Below are 25,218 nucleotides of genomic sequence, written 5' to 3' on the forward strand. Positions count from 1 at the left end.
TCTGGTCTTGTACAATAAGGTCCATAATACATTTTCTTTAGTTACAATAAATGTACTCATATATCTCTATACATTTCCTGAAGAAATTATATCCATTCATAGAACAGAGGTCTGTTCTCTCTGATTTCAAAATTGAATAATACTTTACATTTGTAGCTGCAGATTTTAATATGTAGCATTTTTAAAACTAGAATATGCATCTAAATGCTACAGAATAATGTATTTGATTTGCAGCTGGCATGCCAATCCCTGCCAATTTGCTAATGAATGCAGAGATTTTTCAATATTACAATCAAAGTACATTACATATGAAAGAGCTCCTATAGACGTTCCCTTACAATGGCCATTTAAAACGTATTGTGCACATATGTGCCAAGGCAATCCACCAGAGAGTCAAGTGCACTTACGTCCTTTGACTCAACTATTTTTTTTTTTTTGGAGCGTGGCCCATATGATCTAAATAATGGTAAGTTGGTGGCAGCAGCAGCGAGGGCAAGTGAAAAGATGGCGGTGGCAGCTGGCAGTGACTACAGGGTGGGAAATCAAAGGATCTATTCAAAGGTTGGTTCCCAGAATCAAATCAACTTGATTAGGACTCATTCAGGTCTTAGCTGAAGCTGTATGTGCAATGCATGTAGATTAGTGTGAAATGCAGGGTGCTAAATAGGAGCTTTTGGAATGGGTAAGAAACTACCGTATTTGCAGGGAGAAAGACCATGTCTCTATTGTCAAGGAAACCAAAGTGATGCTCCTTGATCCAGCCCAGTTGTATAAAATGAGTAAGTTGGGGCAGAATGGAGGTGTGCATTTAGATGTGCATCCCTTTAAAAGTAAAGGCATGTGGATGAACATCATCTGCATTCAGATGCATAGTCAGATGTGGGTGTCATCCATCTGAACCGCCCAAGTAGTTCTCAAATATGGTTCCCAAGCAGAGTTCCACACTGAGAAACAAAAGAACATTTCTTTTTTGCTTTTGAAAACTGATCCTTAAGAAACTTGGGGCTGATTCTCATAAGTGTAGTGTGCATGGAAAAGTCATCGCATTGATGCATTTCTAAATAATAATAATAATTTGTAAACCAGCTTTCATTTAAAAGAATTGTAGTGCAAATAAACAAATGGCATATAACAACGTATAGCAATACATATCATGTCAGTAAAACATCTGTATCAGTTGCACTAACAATCAATGTCAGGAGCTAGTATTAATAGTCAGGAAATTGGGGTGCCATATTCTGAAGAGCGAAAAAGAGGGACACATCTGTTAACTTCTGCTTTTAACTATGGGTCGCTATGACGACTCTACCCATGAAAAAGAGGATGTTTCAAAGCATGTTTTTAATGGTTGCTGGGTGTACCCAACATTTGGTGCTGAACTGATATCTGTGGGGCAATCTTTCCACAAAGCCTATATTACCTAAATAAATAAATAAATAATTTCATATATTTCAAGGTGCTACAGCCAGGACATCATGAATCATGATACTGACATAAAGGCCAGTATCTATCAGACTGCTTTATCATTCCAAAACCCATCAACAAGAAAATATGGTGATTTCCCAGGCACTGGGTAGTTGTATAAATCAGTTCCCAGGGGGACGACTCAGAAACCATTCAGTGAATGGGTTCAAAGCCATTCAGTATGCTAAATTTCACCATGGGTCAGTGTGACCTTGTTTTGCGGCGCTGCTCTAAAGTACCTTTCATATTAGTAATATAGTTTGGCAAAACTGGCTCTCATTATCTCTCTAAATAAATAAAAAAATTGCTTTCTGCAAAGGTGATTTATGATTTATTTAGATTTATAGCAGACAGGGGACAAAGATGAATGAATAATACATGCATTGTTATCTGATACATTTTGGATTACTTATAGAAGACTAGCTGAGATTTGCCCTCATTTGCAGTTCATTCGATTGTGCTTTTCTGCCGCCTAAAAAGAGATCTTTACTGTTTGTCACTCAGCATTATAACAGCCAGGCTCCAGAATTAATATGTGCTTAGGAGGCGTGTGAGACTGACTAGGTAGAGTACATTCATTTCAATGAGAGAGTTTTTAGATTAAGCAATTCCGCAGCTTTGATTTATCAGCTTGCTTTTGTTTTAAGCTGTAGCTTATTAAATGGAATTCACAGTTTGTACAGAGCCTACATGCCCTCTCCTGCCAGACTCTGCCTCTCGCATTTAAAAGCCTAGCAACCATGGAGGGATGCAACAGGTTGAGGTGCCTGAGGAGTTCCTTCCCTATGAATTCCAGTGGGAAGTGATGTGACTTGCACGTGTCAGTTGGAATGTACTTATTATTCAGATTTCTCCAAAATTTGTGACATAGTTTTTGGCTCAGAAAAGGTACCCATATTTTTTACAAAATACAAATTCAATTATAAAGTACATTTCAAGATCTGCATATATAAAAAATACATATAAAATATGTATTTTGTGATGCAATACACCCTAAAATGAGGGACGCGGGTGGCACTGTGGGTAAAACCTCAGTGCCTAGGACTTGCTGATCATAAGGTCGGTGGTTCGAATCCCCGCGGCGGGGTGAGCGCCCGTCGTTCGGTCCCAGCTCCTGCCCACCTAGCAGTACGAAAGCACCCCTAAGTGCAAGTAGATAAATAGGTACCGCTTTATAGCGGGAAGGTAAACGGCGTTTCCGTGTGCGGCACTGGTCCTGGCTCGCCAGTTGCAGCTTCGTCACGCTGGCCATGTGACCCGGAAGTGTCTTCGGACGGCGCCGGCTCACGGCCTCTTGAGCGAGATGAGTGCGCAACCCTAGAGTCAGTCACGACTGGCCCGTACGGACAGGGGTACCTTTACACCCTAAAATACACATTGGTATCCAATGCTATGCAACAGGACTTCCATTCCCTCTTCTGCTCCTGCCCCTCAAACCACAAATTTGCTCCAGAGCTTATTTTGAGGGTGCTGGGGTGGGTGGAAGGGACAGTAGAGGAAGTTCCATTGCATGTATCGAAGAGCTTTGCACCAGCAGAGCTGCAATGGTGGAATTTGCTCTGATGTGATAGAATTTGCACTGCTCTGTTAGAATTCCTGCTCCATGATTGCAGTCATGGGATTGTTGTCTATTACATGACGATATATGTTTTGACTCCACAGAGTGGGAAGTGATGGAGACAGGATGTTTGTGTTACTGTGTTCTGTGAAGTGGACTATTGTCCTTGTTCTTTCTCTTTGCTGTCTGATTCTAGAGAGAGAGAGGGAGCCATGTTGCAGTGCTCTGTGTGTGTTTATATGTAAATAAAGTAGATTAGCCAAAATGCTGAGTTGCTGAGGTCTGTTATGCAAGCTGTGAAGACTCTGCGGATCCCTAAGTGTGCCGATGTCTGTTGGCATCGGTCGCTGTGATGTTCAGGCTGAAGAAAGCTTTTGAGGCTCCCGAATTATCGACCAGGAGGGAGAGAACATGCCAGTCGGGCATGTGTCTCTACCAGGGTCCTACTTGAGTGTAGGATGAGCTCCTGACATGCTCTAGTCGCTGCAGCTGAGCTGAAACTTTATTATTACTCACAAAACTTTATCTGTGCTGATATGTGTGGCAAGCACAGTGCCAATTTGTTTGCAGAGGTGTGATGAATTGGACCACAGAAAAGAAGACAACCTTTGCTTCAGATGTTGTGGGAGATTTCAGAGACCGGGCACACCAAATTATCTTTTCATATTCATCAAAGAATATTAAATCCGGGGGAAAAGTTCACCACTGCACATCCAGACAATGGAAAGGTCTCCTGAATGATGCTCTTTGAAAATGTAATTTCCCTTGGTTTATGTTTTTTTCCTCCTTATAGGGTTTGGAAAATAGCAATGTTTTAAAAGTTGTGCTTTTGTGTTGCTGATAAATATCATCCAATAACAATGTTCTTTAGGCAAAGAATGGACCGTGTGAGATGGCAGACTGATCCAGACTGTTTCATTTCTTTTAGCTTTATTAGTTTTTAGATAACCACAAAAATGAAGCTTGCCATGTAAATATATTAACTGACCTGTCAACTGCAAACAGATTTTTGTGCACAAGAATGGTCTCAAGAATTGATTAACAGAATTGGTTAACACTACTGAGGGTGTGTTTTCGACATGCAACATTGTACCCAAAGGGTTCTGATGGAGTATTGGAGAAGTGTTCTGGATAGCAAGCCAAATGGCTTGTGATGGAAAGCAGAAATCACTGTCACCTAGATAAGGGCCAGTTTTGCATTGCCTCTTATTTTGCACCACAGATCTCACTCCCTTGCCCACTTTCTATCCACATGCCATGCTGCTCCTTCTACTCCCAGCTATGCTGTCTCTTCCAATAGTTCCTGTTGAAAGCCACCATGGTGTAGTGGTTACAATGTTGGCCAGGGACCTTGGGAAGTTCAGCTAGCTCTTGGAACACCCCAGCTAGCTCTCAGTTTCCAATCCTCAAGAGGCTTAGGTGATCAACCACGGAGTTCAGGAAGCATGAGATCATGAAATAGTGGCTAGCAGGGGGAAAACACTGCTGGGCCTACCGATCTGAAGATTTGTAGGATTATTCTCTTGAGGTTGCTATGAGGATAAAACGGGGGGGGGGGGGATGTATTTCCACCACAAGGAAAGGTGGGTAGACAAATAGAACTCATCCCAGAGTCTCCCTCTTCATCCTTTCCATCCATGTCATCGTTCAGCCCTCAAGCCTTGGAGGTTATCTTGCAATGTTGATATTACAACAGGATGCTTATTAATCTGCACCCCAGCCTACGCTTTTGTTTGCACCACACTGTTAAAGCAGTATCATGCCCCTTTAGTAGGGCAGTTCATAAAAATCTTTAAAAAAAAAAAAGCCTGCTCCAAAGGTCTTATCTTACTACACTAGGGATTATATAGCTATATCTGAAATTTCATAAAAGGTAAAGGTACCCCTGCCCGTAGGGGCCAGTTGTGTCCGACTCTAGGGTTGTGCGCCCATCTCACTTAAGAGGCCGGGGGCCAGCGCTGTCCGGAGACACTTCCGGGTCACGTGGCTAACGTGACGAAGCTGCTCTGGCGAGCCAGACCAGCGCAGCACACGGAAACGCCATTTACCTTCCCGCTATAAAGCGGTACCTATTTATCTACTTGCGCTTAGGGGTGCTTTCGAACTGCTAGGTGGGCAGTAGCTGGGACCGAAAGACGGGAGCTCACCCCGCCGCGGGGATTCAAACCACCGACCATACGATCGGCAAGTCCTAGGCACTGAGGTTTTACCCACGTTTTCCATATGTTTGGTAAGGCTGAGGGAAGAGACTGGTACAATTGTTCATTACAGACATGTAAGACGAAGCCCCACCATACAGTGGTAAAAGAGCCCACAAGATAGCTGAGTTGGTAAAGCGTGAGAGTCTTAATCTCAGGGCCGTGGGTTTGAGTCTTGCATTGGGCAAAAGATTCCTGTATTGCAGGGGGTTGGACTAGATGGCCTTCATGGTCCCTTCCAACTCTACAATTCTCTGGTTCTATATTTCTCTGTGGTTTATCCACATAATATCTAAGTAAGTCCAGTTTAGCTTTTCCAGCCAAAAATCTAATACGCCAAGTGATTTCCCCCCCCAAAGCACAATGTTCCACACATTTTGCCGCTAAATAGAAATAGTGATATTGGCTAATGTTTTCCGGCCAACTGTTGTTGTTATTTGTTATGTTTTCATCTTTTAGAGATGCAGTTTAAGATTTTTTAATTATTGTAAAGATATTTTTTCTGATGTTGCATAACTGCCATGGTTTCCTATGGGAGGACGGGTGAAACAGAAATGCATAATGTTTATGCAAATACTGATATTTTAAGCTTAAAAGCAACTGGAGAAGGAGTAGAATTGGGTTGTTTATTTATATTAAGTGCTATAAATTGTTCATAAACCACCGAAAGCTCTCGAGCATTTACATAAAAATGCAACACTGGTGTTCAGTGAAATCTCCAAAAAACAACAACAACTAGATTGAAACCAGATTAAAACAGAACAAAACAGTTAGAGATGATGGGAACTGTAGTTCAACAACAGCTGAAGGTCACCACATTGATGACCCTTGACTAAGACCCAAGTATTCAGTGTTCTCGCATGGAGAGCTCTGAAAGGAATAATATTATGCCAGAAGTGGCCAACCTTTGGGGGCCAGTGGGCACATCTAGAATTTTGAGGAAGTGTCATGGATGCCAATCAAAAAATTGCTGCTGTATGGGGTAGCTTGACGCAAAACGGCTTCTACACAAAAAGCACAAAAAGAGACAGGAGTACAAGACGCATACTGCTCAACTGTCCCAATCTGAGTGGGACACCCCGAAATTACAGAAGTCACCCCAGCTTCTGATTGGATCCTGGAATGCCCTGTCTTTTGCTCTGGTATGAGTCAGAGCGCTGGACCAAAAGATGCTCATTTTTTGGTCTCATGCTCTTGCACGAGTCAGCTGGTTCTCACAAGAGCTCGGGACTGAAAAATGAGTGTCCCGATTTTGATTGGTGAGATGTTGGAGAGGCGAGATGCATGCCCTCATCATCCCCCACCCCCATGAAAAAAAGGCACCTACATTATCCCCCACTGTCCACACTCACAGAGAAAAGCTCTTTTCACCTTTCCTCACTTTAGAATGCAAGGGAATCAAATCCTAGTGTGTCCAATCCTAGTGCATCCAATGTGGGCATGTCTAAAAGGGTGTGTTCAAGTGTAGGAGAGGCTGAACCAGTGCAAACAGGAAGTGAGCTGGAAGAGGATTTTGGGGAAGCTATATATGTACTTTTGCAGGCACCATAAGAGGTACTGGCAAGCACAATGATGCCCACAGGAACCCCATGGGCAACTCTTGCATTAAGCAGACAAGATTAGTCACAATCCGGCATGGTTAGGTAGCACTAGGCCCATTGGTTAAGCACATCCAAGCTGAATTGTGGCCATACTTTCAAGAAAAAGAAAACAGGAGTTCTCCCTATGGAATAAGCATCAGTAACAAAACACACAGAAGCTTTCCTGTGAAATGTATTTTATATTATCTAAGATTTCAGGAAATACATTAAATGCAACCTTCTGATCCTGCATGTAGCATTTCTGTCTGTATTCTGAATGTTCCCTGCTATTCTGATGCAAACTTCATTCACCACTATAATTTTAATAAAGTCCGTTTATCATGGTCTTCTATTGATTATGGTATGCATTTACAGTGGAGCTCAATTAGCTAATTACTAAACTGGGAAAAAATAAAAAGCATTGGAGTATGGATGGAATCAATTTGCATGGTATAATGGATTGTGACCTTTCCCTCTTTTGCAGAACCATTAGATGAGCTGAAGATCAGGAGTCACAGCACTGAGCCACTACCAAAGCTGGAAAACAAAGAGAGAGGAGGTCACCATGGGGCATCTTCCTCCAGAGAGCCAATAAAAGCTCAGGAATGGGATGGCACACCAGGACCACCGCTTGTGTCTAGCAGACTCGGAAGGTCTTCTGTTAGTCCAACCATGTTGGCAGGAAATAATAGCTCCGGTAAGTGTGAGTACAGAAGAAAATAAATAAATAAATATGCGAGGGCTGAGTTTCTAGATCAGGTGCAATGGGCTACCTAGCACAATAACTAGCTCTTTGGGAAGTACTAGTTAATGAGAGATTAATGACATGTGAGCCTTTTGAGCATTTTGTAGGAATGCAAAAGGGGTCCAGTTGAGTGAACAGAGGATAAGAAGCCCTGCAAGGACTCTCCTTAAGTGGATATGATGCAAGAAGCCCTATTTCCTGCTGGGGATCATGGGACTTCTTGTTTTCTCCCATGCAAAATGAAGCCAGGCTTTTGGAGTGGGGGGGGGGGAGTTTGAGCTCTTGCCTCGGAGGTTTCGCATTGTCCTTACGCAAGAATCCAAGGTGGCATGCTATTAGCTTCATTGATCCAAGATCAGCAGCTTTCTGGCTTATCAGGACTCTCCTACATCAGGGCGTGAGAATGCGACAGTGGTTTGGTCCCGTAGAAAGAGAAGCAAAATAGGTAAGGCTATTCCTGCTGTGTTGAACAACTTCTTTTGTTTGTTATATAGTGCTACTCCTGTGCTGGTCCCAGAACACCAGAGACAAAATAGGTAAGGTGATGCATCTTGCTAAAGTGACTTCTACCTAAATTAGAAGACTGAAAGCTTACACACACTCACCAATGGAAACTGGTCCAGCAACAGGTAAGCGTGTTTCTTACATTGTGTATCAGTTCTATTGCTGAGTGTGTCTAAGCTTTCCTCCCAACCCACCACCGTTGTAGGCCCTCCTCACACAAGACTGATGCAATAGCAGAATGCAAAGCAAAGGACTTCCTAATTTTGCACTTTGCAAGTGTGCTGAAGTCAGTCAGTTACATTCCAGATAGGGTGGTCAGGTGTCACACTTTACAGAGGACTGTACTCTGAAGCAAGAACGGAAGAACAAAGGATGAGCCTTCAGGATCAGGCCAGTGGCCCATCTAGTCCACCATCGTGTCCTCACAGTGACCAACCAGATACCTATGGGAAACCTGCCCAGGAGATCTGAGCACAACTTCACTCTTGCTTCCTGCTCTTTCCAGCAGCTGGTATTCAGAATCATACTGGAGACAGAACATATCCATCAGGGTTAGCTAACCGTTGATAGCCTTACCCTCCAGGAATTTGTCTGGTCTGGTCTGCTTTTAAAAATGAAGAACCACAAGAAGGGACAGTAGCAGCCTTGAAGTTGCCCATCAACAGTTAGTCAGAAGCAGCTGGCTGGATGGGATAAAGCCAGCATGCTATTTTCTCTGCAGTTGGGTCACTGCTGCTGTCCCTTCTCATGGTTCTTTCTTTTTAAAACAGACCAGACAATTCCACACCACCCTCCCTGGCATCTTGCCCCCTTTCCCTCCCAGTAAACAACAGCGACCTAACTAGTTTAGCAGCTGGACCACCCCACCCTGCACTAATCTGCTTCAGCAGCTAGTACCAAGACAGCAGAATGAACAGGCACACAGGTCACCTGGTCACAGTCTTCCCCACAATGGCGAGATGTATTGCATTTCTATTTAACTTCTAAAACTTCTTTCTAACTTTGCACATAAATCAGTATATGCAATTATTGTTATTATTATTATATCAATGTCCTTCCTTGTCCTCTGTTTTGTTGGTGAATTTCTTCTTTGTTGGTGATGTGTAAGTGGACCCGCTAAATCCAATGAAGAGTGAAGCAGATTGCTTTCCATGTGGAAGCAATTTTAAATTCTAATCTCTGTGTTTTATAGTTCTGGCATATTCCATCCCAGAGTAAAGTATACCTAACTCTGGGCTAGAATGTATAATAATTATAAAACACAGAGATTAGAATTTAAAATTGCTTGCAGTCTTATCTGTTTCAGATACAGAGTGTGGTGCTGTTATCCAAAGAAAGGAAAATACAGTGAATGCATTTTGCAACACGTGCCTCTAAATTATGGAGAAGTGATCAAGAGAAAAGTAACATAGCTGTATTATCTACAGTTATCACAAACAGCTGGAGTTTTGAAACTCGTGCAGGCAAACTGATCTGTTAATGACTTGAGATGGTGAACAAAATGATATAAAGCAGAAACACGGTGGAATTTCTGTAGGCATTTAGACAGGGCATTATTTCTTCAAGATAATCCTGAATCAGCAGCACACCTGAAATGAGCATCCTTACTTTTGCAAATAAACCCACAGCACAGCTGATCATAGTGGGTTGGGATCAGTATTAAAATTGCCCCTTATTTAGCTAACCCCAGATGTCAAAAGCCAATCAAATCACAATATTTTGCAACACTTCCAGAAAACGTTTCAGCTTTATAACAATCTTTTTTTTTATGTGCGTGGATTCGGGGGGGGGGGGGGATGTAATCCCATGTAGACCAGCTTTCGAGACTGTTCTCAGAATCGGATTGTTAAAATGCGTCCTCAAGTGTACATGTGTCACCAAAAAAGCTGCACCTTTCAAGATCTTGGGTAGCAGTTTGCAATGTGCTATGAAGACCAGTCCACCAGTTACAGGGAGGAAATAGATTGTGGCTGGTTGTTGAGGGGATCCAGTGTAAAGTAATATATTTGCATCTCTCCAGATCCCCTGCTCCTTACATGCAACAAGTGCGAAGTTTACTTCCTATTAGAGTATGTACTTAATACATACTAGGGTTTCCTTCTTTGGTCACTGTAGTGTGACTGCGCTCCTCCCTGGGTGTGGTTCCTTCCATAATTAATTGGAAACTAGCTGGAACCTTAGTCTTACCTGCTAACAAGGCTTAGTTACTCTGCTGAGCTGTTGATCTGTTGCTGACCGATAAATGCAACTTTTGAAGTTATCTTGACCCCTGCTGGCTTCCTGGTATTAGGGCAGACTCAGTGTAAGGTATCTTCACAGGGTCAGTACCCTTCTCAAACCTACGGGACACTACAGTGATGCTGGCCCAAGTCCTAGCTTGGCACAGTTGCATGTGGAGCAAAGCTGTAGGAGTTAAGGGGCATGGTCGGGGTGACTGTCAGACAGGGCTGGTTTACCCATTAAGCAAAACAAGTACCATATTTTTTGCTCTATAAGACTCATTTTTTCCCTCCTAAAAAGTAAGGGGAAATGTGTGTGCGTCTAATGGAACGAATGAGGGCTGCGCAGCTATCCCAGAAGCCAGAACAGCAAGAGGGATTGCTGCTTTCACTGCGCAGCAATCCCTCTTGCTGTTCTGGCTTCTGAGATTCAGAATATTTTTTTTCTTGTTTTCCTCCAAAAACTAGGTGCGTCTTTTGGTCTGGTGCGTCTTATAGAGCAAAAAATATGGTACATGCTTTTTTTTTTTTAATTAAGTTTTATTGGAGTTTCCACAAAATTTTTATCAACACAAACAAAACATAAATACATAACAATAAAAACATAAAACACATATAATTTCGAATCTTAATTTCTTATATCTTACTTTCCCGACTTCCTCATACCTCCCCTTCCTGCATTCTCATGTCTATAATTATTTAACAAATCCCTCCCTTATTTCAACTTGATTTTAATAACACTCATTTTCTTTTAACTTGTCCATTACCACTGTTAACCCCTATTTTTCTCATCCATCATCAACCTAACATTCACTGATTTTTGCATATTTCTTTAGATAGTCCTTAAATTTTTTCCAATCCTCTTCCGCCGTCTCTCTTCCCTGGTCTCGGATTCTGCTCGTCATCTCTGCCAAACTCATGTAGTCTATCACCTTCATCTGCCATTCTTCCACGGTGGGTAGCTCTTGTGTCTTCCAGTACTTCGCATTGAGTATTCTTGCTGCTGTTGTAGCGTACATAAAAAAATGTTCTATCTTTCTTTAACACCAATTGGCTGACTATGCCCAGGCAAAAGGCCTCTGGTTTCTTAGGAAAAGTGTACTTAAGTACCCTTTTCAGTTCATTATAGATCATTTCCCAAAAGACCTTAATCCTTGGGCACGTCCACCAAAGATGAAAGAATGTTCCTTCAGTTTCCTTACATTTCCAACATTTATTATCGGGCAAATGGTAGATTTTTGCAAGTTTGACTGGGGTCATGTACCACCTGTAAATCATTTTCATAATATTTTCTCTTTTTTATATATATTATATTTATTAGCAGTTTTTATTTTTAATTACAATACCAATAAACAATACAATATATCACATCTCTTAACATAATTTTCTTAACTTCATTGGACTCCCTCACACCTCCCGCTCCTACGTTCCTAACTAAAAAAGTTTTATCCAGCAAATTTATCCCCTTGTTTCTATTCTTATTATCTAATTTTCCAATATTATATCTCTAATTTTAGATATCCTTTATTCAGATCTTAAGATTTAAATATAACCTACAAATTCTCCAAAAGTCTGTCTTTTCTTAGATTTAACTTATCTTTATATTTCACTTCATCTAGCTTAATGGTGCCCAGTTGTTTATATTCTAGCATCCTTCTTAACATTCATATAATTTACAATGTTTTTGTAGATAAATCTTGAATTTCTTCCAGTCTTCTTCCACCGTCTCTTCTCCCAGGTCTCGGATTCTGCCAGTCATCTCAGCCAATTCCATATAGTCTATCAGTTGCATCTGCCATTCTTCCAGTGTGGGTAAATCTTGGGTTTTCCAATGCTTAGCGACGAGTATCCTTGCTGCTGTTGTTGCATACATAAAAAATGTTCGGTCCTTCTTTAGCACCTTCTGGCCAGCAATACTCTGGTTTCTTAGGGAAGGTATACTTAAATACCTTTTTCAGCTCATTATATATCATTTCCCAGAAAGCCTTCACTCTAGGGCAGGTCCACCAGAGGTGAAAGAATGTTCCTTCATTTTCTTTACATTTCCAGCATTTGTTATCAGACAAGTGGTATATTTTTGCAAGTTTGACTGGGGTCATATACCATCTATATATCATTTTTATAACATTTTTTTTTCAGAGCATTACATGCAGTAAAATTCAGCCCAGTAACCCACAACCTCTCCCAGTCCTCAAACATGATGTTATATCCAATGTCCTGTGCCCACTTTATCATAGCTGATTTGACCGTTTCATCTTGTGTATTCCATTTTAGCAGCAAGTTATACATTCTTGAAAGTACCTTAGTCTTAGGCTCTAATAATTCCATTTCTAACTTCGATTTTTCCACCTGGAATCCTAGCTTTTTGTCAAGTTTAAAAACTTCTTTAATCTGAGCGTAGTGCAACCAATCTCGCACTTTGTCTTTCATTTTCTCCTGACTCTGCAATTTCCAGTTATCTCCATCTTTTTCTAATATTTCCCAATACTTTGGCCATTTGGCCTCCATATTGAGTCTTTTCCGGGCCTTAGCTTCCAATGGTGAAAGCCACCTTGGAGTTTTATTTTCCAATAAGTCTTTGTATTTTGTCCAGACATTAAACACTGCTTTTCTGACAATATGGTTCTTGAAAGCCTTATGAATCTTAGCCTTGTCATACCATAAATATGCATGCCAACCAAAAGCATTATTAAAACCTTCCAAATCTAGTACATCAGTGTTTTCGAGGAGCAGCCAGTCTTTTAGCCAGCAGAAAGCTGCTGATTTGTAGTACAACCTTAGGTCTGGCAGGGCAAAGCCCCCTCTTTCTTTCGCATCAGTTAATATCTTAAACTTAATTCTGGGCTTTTTGCCCTGCCAGACAAATTTGGAAATATCTCTCTGCCACTTCTGAAAGCACTCTGTTTTGTCCACAATCTGCAAAGTTTGAAACAGAAACAGCATTTTTGGCAATACATTCATCTTTATAGCGACGATTCGGCCTAACAAGGAAAGTTTCAATCTTGTCCAACTTTCTAGGTCTCTCTTAATTTCTAACCAGCATTTCTCATAGTTGTCCTTAAATAGACTCAAATTTTTTGCTGTTATGTTTACCCCTAGGTATTTTACTTTTTTAACCACGTTTAAGTCTGTCTCTTTCTGAAACCTTTCTGACTCTGTAACTGTCAAATTTTTTTCCAATACCTTAGTTTTTTGCTTATTCAGTTTAAATCCCGCCACCCGACCAAACTCTTGAATCAATTGTAATACTCTTTTCGTACTGGATTCTGGCTCCTGTAAATTCAAAACCAAGTCATCTGCAAAAGCTTTAAGTTTGTACTGTTTCGCTCCGACCTGAATTCCTTTAACCAACTGGTCTCTTCAAGAGCACCTCCAGGACTGAAATAAATAACAATGGGGAAATAGGGCAGCCTTGTCGTGTCCCTTTCTCAATTTTAAACTCTTCTGTAACCACATTGTTGACTATCAATTTGGCCTTTTCTTCTGAGTAGATTGCATCTATCCCATTTTCGAATCCCTGACCCACTCCCATCCCTTCCAAGTTTTTCTTCATAAATTTCCAGGAAATATTGTCAAAGGCTTTCTCCGCATCTATAAAAATTAACACAGCTCTTGTATTAATGTTTGTTTGCAAGAGTTCCAAAATGTCGATAATGTTCCTTGTATTAGCAAACAAATGTCTGCCTGGGAGAAAGCCTGCCTGGTCCTTATGAATTACTTCATTTAAAACTTTTTTAAAATCTACTTGCTAGAATGTCTGCAATTATTTTGTAATCCACATTTAGGAGGGAGATGGGGCGGTAGTTTCTCTCAAGGCATTACACGCCGTAAACTTTATCCCAGTGGTCCATAACTTTTCCCAGTCAACAAACATAATGTTATGACCAATATCCTGTGCCCACTTAATCATTACCGATTTGACCATTTCATCTTGTGTATTCCATTTCAACAGCAAGTTATACATTCTTGACAAATTCTTAGTGCTGGGCTCTAACAGTTCAGTTTCTAATTTTGATTTTTCCACCTGGAAGCCAATTTTCCTGTCTATTTTGAAGACTTCCATTATCTGATAATAATGAAGCCAATCTCTTACTTTCCCTTTTAGCATCTTAAAACTTTTCAATTTCAATCTGTCCAAAAAATACGGTACATGCTAAGGGCATCGAGGGAAGTGGGGCACCACAGAAATTTTCCATTCCTAGATTTTTAACATTCATGGTCTCTAGTTGCTCAGCTGAGTGTTCATTTTCTCAGCAGTATATATTTAAAAAAAAAATCCCAACAGAACTATGCAGCAAGGAAAGCTGGATACCAGTACGTTTCCAAGCACAATTCAAAGTGTTGGTGCTGACCTTTAAAGCCCTAAACCGCCTCAGTCCTGTATACCTGAAGGAGCCCCATCTCCACCCCATCATTCTGCCCGGACACTAAGATCCAGCGCCAAGGGCCTTCTGGTGGTTCCCTCATTGTGAGAAGTGAGGTTACAGGCAGAGGGCCTTCTCAGTAGTGGCACCCACCCTGTGGTACGCCCTCCCTTCAGATGTGAAGGAAATAAGCAGCTATCTTATCTTTAAAAGACATCTGAAGGCAGTCCTGTTTAGGGAAGTTTTTAATATTTAACGCTGCATTGTTTTTAACACTCGATTGGGAGCCGCCCAGAGTGGCCGGGGCAACTCAGCCAGATGGGTGGGGTATAAATAATAAATTGTTGTTGTTGTTGTTGTTGTTGTTGTTATCTCCACTAAGCATAGAAGCAGATGTGTTGTGTAAGATTAGTTTTGAGAATTGGATGACTCTGCAATTTAAAAAGTAGGAGAAAATACCTACCCCTGAGATGTGGCTCAGGGATGGAAACACTGTTCAGCCTCACATTCCCAAAGGTGGAAAAAATATGAAGAGTAATGGATGGGACCCTTTGTTTCAACCCCCACAAAAGGAAGATGGCTCTATGTACATCATCTTCCACCCAGGCCAGCAGGAGGCATGATCACAGCACATGTCCCAACCAGGCAAAAACACTCAAGGAGGATGTGGAACAGGCTTGGGGAGGGTATGTGGACTGGGGAGATTCCCAAGGCTTGGACAGAGAGACCTGAAGGGCTCAGCTTCCTCACTCTTACTTGAGCTGAAGCGCAAGCAGCAATTCTGGCTCTGTGCAGTTCCCTTTGCCTGCTGCATCGGCAGACAGCAGGATCCGTGCAGCTGAGCCGCCTAACAGCTCAGCAGGACCCAGCTGGTTCTGGTGTTGCACAGTGGGATGTAGAGCCTTCACACTAGTCCTCTTGTTATCTTCAGCGTGAAAGCGGAGGGCAGGCGGCCATCCTCCCTTCCAAGTCCCCTTTCATGTGGAGGCACAGCTGTGCATTCCCGCAGCATCAGATCTGGTTCACCTGATCCCCCCTCTCGCCGACTTCCACTTCTGATACTGCGTGGCGCCATTCAATTAGTTTCAATTGCTCCCAGCCTGTGTCATTATAGCCCATGTGCTGGGATGCTGTACCTTTGAAACTAGGCTATTTCCCCTCTGAGTTTGTAAATATTAAGGTGACCTTGGGCACTGTGTTCGCCGCTGCGTTTCATTGCTATGTGTCATCCCCTCGTCTCTTAGATAATTTCTCAGGGACGTTTCATTTCAGGTCTCTGCCATCAGGAGGCTTTTTAGAGGAATAGCTGTCAGTGATTTTAAAAAAGAAAAAGAAAAAAGAGGAAGAGACACTGCAGCCTCAAAAACATGCCATTGCTGTTTCAGTGGAAAACCACAGGGGGTTGGCAAAATGGGAGGCTTCATCAAACTCAACTGTGGATGTTTCAAACAGCATTTTCCAGAACGCTGCCTGCTTGGGATATAAGGCATTTTGCACTGCCACCTACTGCTGCAAAGATGCACTGCGCTCCATTTTAAGATGCTGCCCCACACTGTATTGTTTACTTGCGGTTTTATTTTTCATTTCTTAACATTGCAAAGCTGGCACTTGGCCAGATCATTTAGAAGTCAGGTGAAAACAATTTGCAAGTAAAACTGTTGTGCGCTTAGTAAAGGTGCTTAGGATTAGAGAGGAATGGTGCTAATACATTATTAATCTTAGATATTAAGGTCTAAATGTTGACAAAAAGGATGCTTAAGACATTTGCCTTCACTCACCTCCATCTAATGCAAGGGGAATAGCAAATTTTGTCTTCTTCTTTTAATTCAGCAGGAGGAAAACCACTTTAACTAACTTCCTTTGCCAGTTTGTCAGCAAATTAACAACGCTCTGCTGCCTTTCCTGAAAGAGTCTACCCAGAAATGTGCGATGCGTATACAATTAAAGTCATCATGTCATCTGCTGCAGATTTATTGCTGATACTCCAGGCCTGGACTATAGGGTTTCTTGGACAAGAATCTGGATTGAAATCCTCTTCCACCCCCAATTTACTTTTGTACAGGGCTGAAATCAGTACCTGGAATCCTTGGGTAGCTGCCAGGTTTCCAGGAGGGCCAACCGCTGATGCCTACCTTGGGCTCCCCATTTTAAAAAAGAAAGAATCTGGTGCAGCAGTCTGAAGAGAGCTGTATGGCTGAGTCTAGCCACTATAATAATTTCCCACAATGGACCTAACACAGCATCTTTGAGGCATTGTGGGAAATTAAAATGGTGGCTGAGCTCAAGTCTCCTGGGGCTGCTTGTGTTCAGCAGTGGAGCATATGCTTGTGTTGCCCAAGATGGGCACACTTCCGAGGGTGCCCTCCCAGGTGCAGGATAGCTGCTCCGGTGCATGGAGCGGTGGACACGCCCTGCATCCAGGGGCAGAGTGAGCCAGCCATGGGGGTGGAGCGAGCCGCTAATGGCTGACATTTGACGCACTGCCCGCCCCGACTCCCAAGCCTCTCCCAGCTGTCAAAATGAAGGGGAAAGGGAGGAATACCACCAGCAAAGCGACACAGCTCCCTGCCCCACTTCCCCCGAAGTGGTAGGCTTGGGAGTCGCAGGTGGGTGCATGCCAAATGTCACCCCCTCAGCGAAGACACCCAGGGTGGCCCAACCCCACCGCCCCCTGCTTCCTTCATCTCTGCTTGTGGTGCTGCTCACAGCACTGCCACCTGCCATCATCTGATAAGCCCCAGATGATCCTAAGCAGGGAGAAGGGGGGGTGTCCCAAACTTTCTGGGTGCCCTGTGACAGTGAGGGGAAGAATACAAGGCATTGCAGAGTTGTCTCTTTAGTTGCCAGATGGCAACTCCTAACCAGGGGCGGCCACTCCCTCCCGCTGCTGCCCTTCCATCAAAGACTTGCTCACCAGAGTCACGTGGAAGTGGCTTCCAGTGAGATTTCATGGAACTCCCACGAGAACTTGCTAGAAGCCGCTGCCACTGCTTCTCCTCGCTTCCCCAGGGGATTCTGCCGCTTGAGGCAGTTGCCTTAGTCTGCCTCATAGGTGGGCCAGCCCTGTTCTTACTTGGAAAGAGACTAGATTTTCTACTGGGAACAAGCGCAAGGTAGTAAATTACTACTAGGGGCACTATTAGGTTGTTGTTTTTATTTTTATCAGGTATTTTGTGGTTTTATATCTTGATTTTATTCTGTGAACCGCCCTGAGACCCCTGGGTAAGGGCAGTATATAAATTCAATTTTTAAAAGTAATAATATTCTGTGCCTTCTTTTAGAGAATGCTAGTGTGGCGTAGTGGCTAGAGTACTGGACTAGGACCTGGGAGACCAGGGTTTGAATCCCTGATCAGTCATGAAACTCACTGGATGACTGTGGCTCATTCACAGTCTCTCAGCCTAACCTACCTCACAGGGTTGTTGTGAGAATAAAATGGGAAGAGAACTGATAGATGATAGATAGATAGATGATTGATAGATATAGATAGATAGATAGATAGATAGATGATAGATGATAGATGATAGATGATAGATGATAGATAGATAGATAGATAGATAGATAGATAGATAGATAGATAGATTGATAGATGATAGATAGATAGATGATAGATGATAGATAGATAGATAGATAGATAGATAGATAGATAGATGATAGATAGATAGATAGATAGATAGATGATAGATATAGAAGAGACCAAACTATACAGTCATAGAACTGTAAAGTTGGAAGGGACCCCAAGGGAACAGAAACGCTTGCTGTAGTGTTTTGCATTTGTTAAGAACTATATTAGTTGGAGGGGTTAGCAGAGGAGGGTGGAGTTTATCAGAGTTGGAGAGGAAAATTGAGAAGGAATCTGGCAGTGCAGTGACATCTAGAGTCAAGCAGCCTCCACTACTGATCACTGGTACCAGGAAACTACTGCATATTTAGCCTACCTACTCATTGAAACACACACACATAGCTCAGTTGGTTAGAGCGTCGTGTTTTGTCATGTTTTACTATTCTGTTGGGAGCCGCCCAGAGTGGCTTGGACAACCCAGTCAGATAGGCAGCATATTATTATTATTATTATTATTAGTAGTAGTAGTAGTAGTAGTATTATAACACCAAGGTTGCAGGTTCAATCACTGTATGGGACAGCTACATATTCCTGGACTAGATGATCCTCAGGGTCCCTTCAACTCTATAATTCTATATGACATGCAGCTCCATTATTACATAAAGCAATTTAAGATGCAGCATTTCGATCTTGAATGGGAATAAACATACAGAGGCATTGTTTGCATGAGAAAGAAATAGGCTATTTCCTAACTAAAGTGCCAGTAAATAATCTGAATTATTTTAATTTTGTTTTTATTTTCTTGCTTGTTTTGTTTTAAAGAAAATAGTTAATAAAGATTATAAATAACAATCACTTTTTGTTTTGAGTCTTAGGATAATGGACATAGGAAGGTGCTGGAGCAGTAACAGGAAATTATTAGTACTAGAAAACTGGCAATGAAATCCTTATCTAATACCTATCTACTTACTACCCATTCAATGGGATTTATTCTCAGGCGAGTGTGCATTGGATTGTAGCCTGAAAGCTGCAACAGGCACACCATGCTAGAAATATAAGGCAAGGTAGATGCTTTAAAAGGAACAACCATTCTCTCTGAGTATGATACATTCCATTCCTTTGATGCCAGATGAAAGGGGTTTTTGCTACTGAAGATGTGATAATCTTCCATGATGATGTATGTGCCCAACTGAGAATGCTAGCATTTCCAATTTCTGAAAACAAACAGTTCAGAAGCTGTGGTAGACAAGACCTTGCAGTTTTACCCATCAACGAAACTAAAGAAGGCCACATTGCCTACAGAATGCAGCGATGTGCCAAACACCTCTATCTCAATAATTCTCCATCAATTAATGAGAAAGGGAATTGCATTCAAAAATTATCAAAGAGGGGAGAATACATGGGTGAAATTTTATTGGGTTTTTGATGCACTTGCCTTATTTTTGAGGCAGTTGGGGAGTATTTGTGAGTGTCCTTTCGTTCATTCTACAAATAATCTCCCAGCAGTGTGCAGTCTGTAGCCTTCCTGGATGCCTAAGTGTCAATGATAGCCCTATGGGAAGAAGTCATGAGGTAACTGCTCCCACAGGGCTTTTTCAAATCAGGAATTGAGAGCAACCAGGGAGGCTGCACAGTGCTGAAGAAATGATTATTGAGTTCACCCTCAGTCACTTTATAATGATATAACATGCTCAAAACTATTTGATTGGCTTGGCCCAGATCTTCAATGCCTACTCCTGAAGAGGAGAAGAGGAGGAGTGTTCAGTGGGGTATGACCAATGGACCCCAGGACCATTCACTTGTATCCAGTTCAAGCCAGACAGCAAAGAGGTGTTCTGGTGGCACCTCACAAGGGCCTCAACTGCTGGCCAATCATTCAGCTTACTTGCAATTTCCTGCTTGTACTTCCTGCCAGCCATGATGAAAGCCAATCTGCCAAATCACACCCAGAGATGGACTGTGTGGAAAAAGAGGGAACCACATGGCCAATCGGGAAATCTGGGGGCCGGGAGGGGGGACTACTTAGTGCTCCAAAGAAGCAGCCAGCTGAAGCTGATTCTCAACCTAGAGCAGCCAGGTGGGATGCCACACCAAAGAAGGCTGACAAGGGAGGGGGGAGAGCTTTTATTGTGATACCGGTGCCACCTTGTCTCGGCATGGCATCCTGAGCATCTCGATGTCAGTGTGCTCCCTGCACATGATCCCTATTCCCAGAGTCACCTGAGGGAGATCAAATCCACTCCCTGCTAAGCACATGTTTGAGCTGTGTTTTGTTGACAGCGGGTTCTGTTCCACAGGCCCTTGTGGTGGAGAATCAAGGGCTTCTTTGAGGCAAATCTCAAAAACAAGTTGGGAACTGTTGGAGGGCAGCAAACTAGACCAGGCTGCCAGAGAGCAAAAGAGAAATGAGAACATCATAAACCACTGTCTTTTACAACTATGCTTTTCCTTGGCTGTCTGGATTTGGACAAGGGACTCCAGAACTTGATCTCTGACCTGTTTCCTTTCCTTTCCAGAGCCGAAAGCAAGCTGCAGGTTAGGACGATCTGCATCCACGTCAGGTGTGCCTCCTCCCTCCGTTACTCCTCTCAGGCAAGCCAGCGATCTGCAACCGAGCCAGGTACCATCGTTAGCCAATCGCGAATGACTTCCTGTGATGCAACATGCCAAATTTTCTCACCTCTCTGTGTGTCTGTCATCTGTTGCTGTAAATTGTTCTTCTGTGTATTTGGTTTGATTTCTGTTTGTATGCCTGCACATGTGCGCCTCTCTCTCTCTCTCTCTCTCTTTTATAAGCAAAGAAATTCTACCCTCTCCAGTATCATGTCAAGACTTTCTTTGCTGTTAATTCATTTTAAATCTCTGTTTGTCTCCTCTTCATTCTGTAATATAAATGTGCTGACCTTTCATACTCTATATATTAGCTGAATGCTGTGTGCGCTTTTTTTTTGAGGGGAAAAATGATCCTGTGGTATATTTTTTTATCAACAATTTATCAATTTAATTGATGCTGTTTATAACATATATTTCTTTTAAATATTTCACGTAAAACTTTTTTTTTTACTTTATTTCTCACTGACTTTGTATATACCATTTGAACTTTGACTTCTTGTATTGTAATTATACGTGCATCTGTTTTGAGCTTGGTGCATGATTAGCAGTCATATAGATCTATCTGTCTGTCTATACATATATATACATATATATATACATACATTTTAGCGAAGCTGCAAAATATTTTGTTTTCTGCATGTGGCAGCTCATTTTTCATCAGCTCTTGCTTCTATATAATAGTAGTGGGACTATAAAGTAATATATTGCATTTTTATAAACTGGCAAAAACATTGCAATGAGCATCAGGCTTCCTCAACCTCGGCCCTCCAGATGTTTTGAGACTACAATTCCCATCATCCCTGACGACTGATCCTGCTAGCTAGGGATCATGGGAGTTGTAGGCCAAAAACATCTGGAGGGCCGAGGTTGAGGAAGCCTGATATACGTGGAAGGAAATCCCATATACTGTGAATGACAGGGGGTGCAATGTGCTCTCTGCAAACCACCTCACTAATGGGTTTTCCTGTCCGCTAGGTGTTATTGGGCACTGGCCAAGGCCCACACTACTGTTGGAGGCCCACTTCTAATTTCAGAAGCCTCCTGGTCCCACTGCTCCTTCTCCTGGTTTTTACTGCCTGTTTGCTGGACCAGGAGAAAGAGATAAATTCATATCCTTTGCTTGCTATGCACTCTGCCTTTGGGTGGCTGGGCCCTGGGGAAATGGTGACTGAATGGGCAGTAGGAACAGAGGAGGAGATGGGTCTGCTGAGGGTATCCTGCTTAAGATCCCTCCAAGACCCTGAGCCACCACAATCACACAGGCCTAGGAGGTCTGGGCATGTTTGGCTCCCAAGAATAAGAACATTTCAAACAGCTGCACAAATAGAGATGGTTCCAAAGCAGGCTTTAGGTGAACTGGAAGAGAAAAGTTGTCCAAAGTTGTTTTTATCTTCCTTTCTCAAAACATGTCGGGAATCACATCAGTTTGTGCAGCTGACACTTAGGTTCTTGGATTCCCCCCCCCCCCCCATAGCTGTTTTGTAATCCTCTCTGTTGCTTTGGTGCAGGTTTTGCCCTCACTAGAATATTGTCTCCAAAATGAACCTTCTACGCAAATAAGTCAATTCAGTTGGGCTCTAACTGTTAGAGTAAGTAAAGGATACCTCTTTTTCTGGGTTAGGGTTTTCTCTCCTTAAGCCTATCTACATAGCCGCACCCTGGAAACTTAGCTTACATATGCAGCAGTAAAAGGTGCTCAGGCGTTGAGATGTCCGAGTGATCAGCACTGCTTCTCGCATTTGAATGTTCCATTGTGAAAGCTAGTGCATTAGGCAAAGGGATGGCTTGGAACTTTCCATGCCAGTGTACTAGTTTTCTCTTTGCAAGGAGGTTTTGGTTTCAGCAAGGCGGAGGGATTCAAATGTGGTATTCCCCACCTATACTATGAAATGGAAGAGTCCCTTATAGTTCTGCAAGAGGGAAAATAGGGGAGATTCAGGGGATTGGCGTTGTGAAATGGAGAGGTAGTCTAAACAGCATAGCATCAATTACAAGAAGAAGTGCCTCTTCACCACAATTATGAAACTGGCAGTGAATATGTTTAACAAAACAAAGCCTTATTTTTTTTACGCTGAGCTGAAAGTTCATCCCATTGAACTTTCAGCTCAGCACTAATGATACCACCTTAGCATTCTGCTACCTATTTTGCTGCATGTTTACACCAAGCCATAGTCACATTAGAGAATAGGATGCAATGTTGAGAAAGTAGGTAGGTAGGTAAGTAGGTAGGTAGATCAAGAGATAGATAAATCGTGTTTTAAAACTAGCCAGTTTAAATATTACTATACAATATATTACAAAGATTTCACAAACTGCAGAGGCAGCAGAGAAGTCAGTAGAATAATCATTCTATGTATATAACTTGAAGAAAGATAAGAAGATATGAATATTTAGCTTTATTAGATGAATGTCAAGATCATATCAAGTAGTGTTTTACGTAAGTGCAAGATTTAAAATATAAAATTACTTACGCAGCAATCCAAAACATGCAGCATGTTTAGGATTGAGGAACTGGAGGAACAGGGACTTCACTTAAGTGTTATTAGCGTCTTTTCTCAGACCCAAAGTATGAAGGCAATATTTGAATCCTTCCCCGCATCTCTTCTGTTTTGCTTTCATGAAACTAGAATGTTGCAGGAACTCTAAAGAAATGCCACATTCTGGCTGGATTCTAGCAAAATCTTATCCGGATGGAAGGGAGTCAAAGGAACACAAAGCTCTAGCCGTTTGGTAGTATCCTACTGTTTGTTTGTACTTGTGAATTTCCAGGCCACTTGGTAAGATTACAGAGCAGTGAACCCTGGTGCTGTGCATAATGCCTATGGATTGGTGGGGCAATGCAGTTTTCTCTGTGCAGATGCCATTTAACTTTTAGCAATAGTGACTATAGGGCCCCATGTGCATGCCTTCATGTAAGTGGGAGATATGCACTAGCCTAATCTCTAAAGAATGGGACATGGGTGGCGCTGTGGGTTAAACCACAGAGCCTAGGACTTGCTGATCAGAAGGTCGGCGGTTCGAATCCCTGCAACGGGGTGAGCTCCCATTGCTCAGACCCTGCTCCTGCGCACCTAGCAGTTCAAAAGCACATCAAAGTGCAAGTAGATAAATAGGTACCGCTCTGGCGGGAAGGTAAAAGGCGTTTCCGTGTGCTGCTCTGGTTCGCCAGAAGCTGCTTACTCATGCTGGCCACATGACCTGGAAGCTGTCTGCAGACAAATGCCGGCTCCCTCAGCCTATAGAGTGAGATGAGCACACAACTCCAGAGTCGGTCACGACTGGACCTAATGGTCAGGGGTACCTTTACCTTTAACCTCTAAAGACCAGCTCTGTGTGTTGACTAAATGCTTGGGCAGTATCCAACTAACATGTTCCATTAGCTCAAGGATTTCTTCTTGTGCAATGGAACATGCCCCTCCTCCCACCCAATACCCTCTAAATCTGTTCTAGGTGTTCCCCCAACCCTCCAGGGAAATTTTGGGGAGGGCACAGGGGGCACATGGGGGAAACTCTTGTCAAAATGAATGGGACTCCCCCCCCATGCAGAGTTCAGGTACAGGGTGTTGAACCATAGTGTGGGGGTATAATAATCCCTAGCAACTAGGATCTTGAGACAGATTCGACCCACAAGCAACCCCACAGACCTGCAATTTTTTTAGCAGACCAACAAATGGTACATCGCCTTAAGTCAAGGTTCATCAAGCCCTTTGGGCACTTGAGGCAGCAAATCTCACTTCTTCTTTTTAGCTGTGAGGAGAAGAAGAAGAGGAGGAGGAGGAGGAGGAGGAGGAGGAGGAGGAGGAGTTTGGATTTGATATGTCACTTTATCACTACCCGGAGGAGTCTCAAAGTGGCTAACATTCTCCTTTCCCTTCCTCCCCCACAACAAACATTCTGTGAGGTGAGTGGGGTTGAGAGACTTCTGAGAAGTGTGACTGGCCCAAGGTCACCCAGCAGCTGCATGTGGAGGAGTGGGGAAGCGAGCCCGGTTCCCCAGATCTACCACTCTTAACCACTACACCTCTCTGGTGAAGTGCTGGTGAGAGCCAGTGTGGTGTAGTGGTTAAGAGCGGCGGACTCATTATCTGGTGAACCAGGTTCGCTTCCCCGCTACTCCACACACAGCAGCTGGGTGACCTTGGACTAGTCAAACTTCTGTGAAGTCTTTCAGCCTCACTCACCTCACAGAGTGTTTGTTGTGAGGAAGGGAAAGGAGATTGTTAGTCGCTTTGAGACTCCTTAGGGTAGTGATAAAGCGGGATATCAAAGCCAAACTCTTCTTCTTCTTTCTTTCTTTCTTTCTTTCTTTCTTTTTTTTCTTTCTTTTCTTATTTTCACAATGTTGTCTGATTTATTCCCATCAGTGGTTGGTGGAGCAGGATGGAGTCGGGTGGTTCTGGTAGCCTGGGCA

At 42.7% G+C, this 25,218-nt stretch overlaps 1 protein-coding gene across 5 annotated transcripts in view; it reads left to right on the plus strand.

Annotated features, from left to right (window-relative positions):
• Positions 1 to 25,218, plus strand: part of NYAP2 (neuronal tyrosine-phosphorylated phosphoinositide-3-kinase adaptor 2) — a 153,400-nt gene that overhangs the window by 103,948 nt on the left and 24,234 nt on the right. For 3 of the 5 annotated variants that reach the window (XM_083742091.1, XM_083742094.1, XM_083742092.1), the window contains exons 5-7: positions 7,285 to 7,497; positions 8,040 to 8,081; positions 20,711 to 20,814. In XM_083742091.1, coding sequence (XP_083598217.1) covers positions 7,285 to 7,497; positions 8,040 to 8,081; positions 20,711 to 20,814 — 359 coding nt within the window. The remainder of the gene's footprint in view (positions 1 to 7,284; positions 7,498 to 8,039; positions 8,082 to 20,710; positions 20,815 to 25,218) is intronic. The other 2 variants (XM_083742093.1, XM_083742095.1) reach the window with 1 other exon arrangement.

This window comes from Podarcis gaigeae (genome assembly GCF_964106915.1).
Source record: "Podarcis gaigeae genome assembly, chromosome: 5".
Classification (NCBI taxonomy): domain Eukaryota; kingdom Metazoa; phylum Chordata; class Lepidosauria; order Squamata; family Lacertidae; genus Podarcis; species Podarcis gaigeae.